This window comes from Limulus polyphemus, unplaced genomic scaffold, assembly GCF_000517525.1.
Source record: "Limulus polyphemus unplaced genomic scaffold, Limulus_polyphemus-2.1.2 Scaffold4369, whole genome shotgun sequence".
Lineage (NCBI taxonomy): Eukaryota > Metazoa > Arthropoda > Merostomata > Xiphosura > Limulidae > Limulus > Limulus polyphemus.
The window spans coordinates 184-5,433 of record NW_013669979.1 but is presented as its reverse complement, the minus strand read 5'-3'; the positions used below and the strand labels follow the sequence as shown (position 1 = coordinate 5,433).

At 31.5% G+C, this 5,250-nt stretch overlaps 1 protein-coding gene across 1 annotated transcript in view; it reads right to left on the bottom strand.

The window, feature by feature from the left end:
* LOC106471044 (phosphorylase b kinase gamma catalytic chain, skeletal muscle/heart isoform-like) overlaps positions 1-4,893 on the bottom strand; it is a gene marked incomplete at its 5' end in the record, with an annotated part of 16,088 nt that extends 11,195 nt beyond the window's left edge. Inside the window, 3 exon segments of the mRNA XM_013931627.2 lie at positions 574-646; positions 1,279-1,344; positions 4,839-4,893. Coding sequence (XP_013787081.1) covers positions 574-646; positions 1,279-1,344; positions 4,839-4,893 — 194 coding nt within the window.
* Between the last annotated feature and the right edge of the window lie 357 nt (positions 4,894-5,250).

The window sequence follows — 5,250 nt, the reverse complement described above, 5'->3', positions numbered from 1 at the left end:
ATAATTTATGTCTATTTCCATTTTTTTATGGTGGTCGTGAGATCGTTCATATCTACCGAACCCGTACAGAGATTAATTACAGAAAATAACAGATAAAATATAAAGTTTTTTCTTAAGAAACGTTTGATAACTATCTGGACATTATAAAGATTTCACATGTGAAATTTCAAAATTTTCTGATGCTTAAAAGTATTTTTAATTTTAAAATGAAAATTACTTTGCATGTTTGATAGACAACGTGTGAAAAAAAAAGGCACAAAAGAAACATTGCTTCACAAACCTTACGACTTAATAAAAAAATTTCGCGTATGAAAGCATTGTAGTATTTACCGATAATCTGCCAAATTTTATCAACATTCGCTTACTAATTTAAATGTTATAGCGTGAAAACCATAACCGCACAAAATGGTTACGAGGTCGTCACATTGACCGACCCCATATTGAACGAGTTACAGGGATTCTGGATTACGTTATGTACATGTATATTTCTAACATAATACACGTTTTGCAATATATCTAAAAAAAATACTACTCATTTTGTATATACCTGGAGTATATTATATATATACATACCTTAAGATCTCGATGAACTATATTTTTAGAGTGTATAAAATCTACTACTTCCAAAAGCTGCTTCATAATGGCCCTGAAAATACAGAAAAACATGGAATAGAATTGATTTAATTTTGCATGTATCAATGTATTCTTCAACCACGATTATATGCTTGGTCCTAAGAGGTCTCGCTTACACACCCACATCATACATAGCACTAGGTGATTAACTTGATTACCTATGAGCACTGATTACATCAACTAGTGTCACATAAAATAATTGACTAATCGATATTAGTGTTTACAATTATTACTATTTTAAATTATTCCAATTATCCAAGTCTAATGTGAGAATAATCGATTAGTTGACTGTAGTCGATTAACGAGCCCAGCGATTAATTAATCTGCAAATTGAACTAATCAACTAACACTTTGATTTCCCCTAAAATATTACATATTCACAAATACAGTGTTTGAACACTCAGTTACTAAGCAGATTGTAACAAATACAGAATATTGAAGTTATCATTTTCTTACATTGAAAATAGATTTCCAATAGATACTTACCTCCTCCCACACAACACCTTTCCTCGATCTTCTACTGCCCTCTAATGCATTGAAAAGAAATTTTTCTTGCTTGATGCACTAGCCTTTATATAACACTGTGAGTGGAGGTATGTATCGTATTGGAATTACATTCCAATTTTCAATTAAAGATTTACTTACTTTGTCTTTTTTTCTGAAAGTGCTACCACATTCGTCAGATAATCAAACAGTTCTCCATTTTTACACCTTTAGGGAAAGACAAAGGATAAAAATAACTAGGCCTGTTTCTTGTATACAGACTCATCATTCTTATTTAGAGCGATTAACCCTTTGTAGAATGTGGACTTTTTGGCATTTTTTATCAATATTTTCAGTATTTCTACCAATTTTGAAACTAAACAAAACAAAAAGGAAAAATAATCTGAGATGTTTTAAAACATAAATAAAAATATAATAGATATTGTACTTGTTTAAAAATAACTAGGCCTGGTTCTTGTGTTTGTAATGCATCAACTTCTACAAAATATAAACACATTACAGCAAACCTTCAAAAATTGAGTTACATATAACAACTAAGTTCCTAGGCATATATTATCTACTTAAGTGTGTAAGAGGGACATAAACAGATGTGTTTTCTGTTATATAAACTGGAAATAGGTAACACTAATTCTTATACAAAACAACACACTCAATGCTATCATCAGGAGTATTCTATATAACACAAAACTGTTTTGAAACAAAAAAATTTATACAATGAAATATTACCCCCAAAACCACTATAAGGATTATTATAATGTCCTGAAACTTATCCAATACTATAAACAATTCTATTAAAGTGGAATGTTCTGTAACACGTCATTATACATATCCAATACTATAAACGGTTCTATTAAAGTGGAATGTTCTGAAACACGTCATTATACATATCCAATACTATAAACGGTTCTATTAAAGTGGAATGTTCTGTAACACGTCATTATACATATCCAATACTATAAACGGTTCTATTAAAGTGGAATGTTCTGTAACACGTCATTATACATACCTTGTCAGAAATTACCACACATGGACTAATATCAGTCTAACAATACATAACATCATTAATTCATTAACCTATTTAAATGAACAGGACTACTGTTTGTTTATGTCTAGATCTAGCAAGATAGGAAGCACTTTAAATGGAAAACTCTGGCTGTTACTGTTGTTTATCAATTTTTGCATTAGTAATCCCTGATTTTGAAGTGAGAGACTGGAGGGAAGGCAGCTAGTCGACACCACCCACTGACAACTTATGGGATACACTAATCAAATAGTGGGATTTGACCATCACTCTTATAATGCACCAATGGCCTGAAAGTGCAGAGTGGGAATTTTCATTGAATAGTAATAGAGCCTGAACCATGAAACCTCAGATCTACAGTCAAGCATGTTAACCACTTAGTAGTGCTTGGCCCCTGGCTATTGTCACCCACCACTGCCTCATACAGTAACCTTTAAGTTGTTTGATTTATTGATTTTTCTGCACTATATGCAGTCTACAGTTTTTCCAGCCCATACTGTAAACATATTAATCATTTTTAATTCAATCTTTTTTAATTTCCACCTGTATCAACAAATTTTACATAAAAGCTCATGTTTTTATGCCGATAAATATATTATTTTTTATGCTGATGACGGAATTAAAAAATAAAATCTGAAAGTTGGTAAAGAAAATTTTTTTTTGATATTATCATGTTTTTGATACTTCTTTGAAAACTTCATTTTCCACCTTATAGATCATTTTAATATTTACACTGAAATAATCAAGTACGATCATGATAATAAATGTTAATAGTAAATGTTGGTCTCTGTTTTTCTTGCAGCAGGGTCACTTTTTTTAATTCAATTATATATATCATCTACCACACGTTGTGACAATAATCATTACTGGTTTTATCACGTGAAATCTAAGGACAATTATTTTTAATAAAGAATTAACTTTTAATAAAGCGGTCTTGTGAAAATTTGTCGGAAAGTAGAAACCCAACTGTTGTACCCGAAGATGTCTATATCATAAAAACGAAAGGTAGTTTGAAAATGTCTTTCGAAAATAAAGCTGAAGATAAGGAAGATTAGTCTTACATAAGAATAATTAATTTGTTGAATGTACTTGATAAATCCGACAATTAATCAATTAGTAAACTCCACTAATTGCTCAGATGTAACGTGTACTAGAAAAGATTCTGCTAAAAACTGGAATGTTCTATTACATGTCATCATACATATTTTGCACAATGAATAGTTATTGATTTGGTTACTTCAGAAAAAAGCCACATTGGGCTAACTGCTGTGTCCAATGTGGGAAATCAAACCCCTGAATTTAGGACTGTAAGTTTGTAGCCTCACCACTGTCCCACCAGGGGACAATAGTTATTGATTTGGTTGCTTCAGGAAAAAAAGCCACATTGGGCTAACTGCTGTGTCCAATGTGGGAAATCAAACCCCTGATTTTAGGACTAAGTTTGTAGCCTCACCACCGTCCCACCAGGGGACAATAGTTATTGAAGGGAAGATGAAAGTTCAAATATACATTTAAATTTTGACTTTGTTCTGTGAAGTTTTGTTGTTTTTATTATAGGAAAGACAAGATCTCTTATCACTCAATTTTAACTTTAAACAGTAAAAGCTAGTGAATTATTGGAAACCTAAATTTCGTTATAAAAATCAAGTTAACAGCCCAATTTTTTCTTCTCACATTCCTCTTAATATGTTTATTGTGGCTTGAAATCAGATGTGTAACAATAGCATTGAAAGGAATGTTAAAAAAACAACATCTGCAGTTAATTTGATTTTTATTATGAATTTGAGGCCAATATTTTTCCAGTTTTCAGTGTTTAAACTATAATTTGTAAAGTATTATACTGCACATATAAATAGAATTTCATAAGATATTTTGTCTCTCATCGTCCAGCACATGTGATGAGTTCTGGGTATTGAATGAAAAGCTTCTTAGGTAGTGACTTGTGGAAGGCAAAAAGATAGATCTGAAATGCTATTTGTGCACACACACACACACACCACAATTTTTACCTGCAATGGACACGTTAAAGAAGAATGTGGGGAAACAAATCTGCAGTTAACGTGATTTTCGTGACAAATTTTGATAACAAAGTTTTTTGTGATATTACTATTAAATAAGCTATTTTTCACAGTTATACACGTACAAACAAGCATTAATTTTCTGCAAACTCTTAAGAAATACATTGAAAAACTATAATTTAAACACTTATATAGTGTGCTCTGACAAAGCATGTTGCTTAAATATACGTCTTTATAAGCTGTTTAATGCATACTTTACACTTCTGTCAAACTAATGATTCAGGAAAGCCTTTAACTGTTACTGCTATAAATGCACACAGAATTTTTGTTAGCTGTACACCATATATGTCACACTCACATGCAACTGCTGGAGGCAGACTGTACCCTATCAGTAATAAATGAGTTAAGCACAGCACCAAATATTATCAACCATTAACACACAACTCTGAACTATAAATACAAGTTAAAAAAAACAGTTATGTTTGGTTGTGCCTCCAGACAACTGATACAGAGCACCAAATAAGTTGAGTTATATATATGTTGATGAGTTTTGCGCTTACACTACTGAAAGATTGAAAGAAGATAATGTTACACATTTATGTACATTATAAGACATATCTTTTCTCACAATTGATTTTTCAATAAACAGTGATAATACTTACAATTCAAATACTAAAAAGATAAACGTCGCCGATTCAAACACATCATGAAGTTCAACTGAAAAGAATTAAAATGACAAAATGTATTTCCCAAATATCTTGTGAAAGGCTTAAAGTTAGTAGCAAACCACTAGACAAATGTCAAGCTTGATACCCGAGTAGGTGAAATTTACTTCTCTTATTTAGTCTGATTCAATTGTATTTTTAAAACAGATTATGATTTACATATTACCCTAGTATCACACATGGTACAATACCCTAGTATCACACACGGTACAATACCCTAGTATCACACACGGTACATTACCCTAGTATCACACACGGTACATTACCCTAGTATAACACATGGTACGTTACCCTAGTATCACACATGGTACGTTACCCTAGTATCACACATGGTACGTTACCCTAGTAT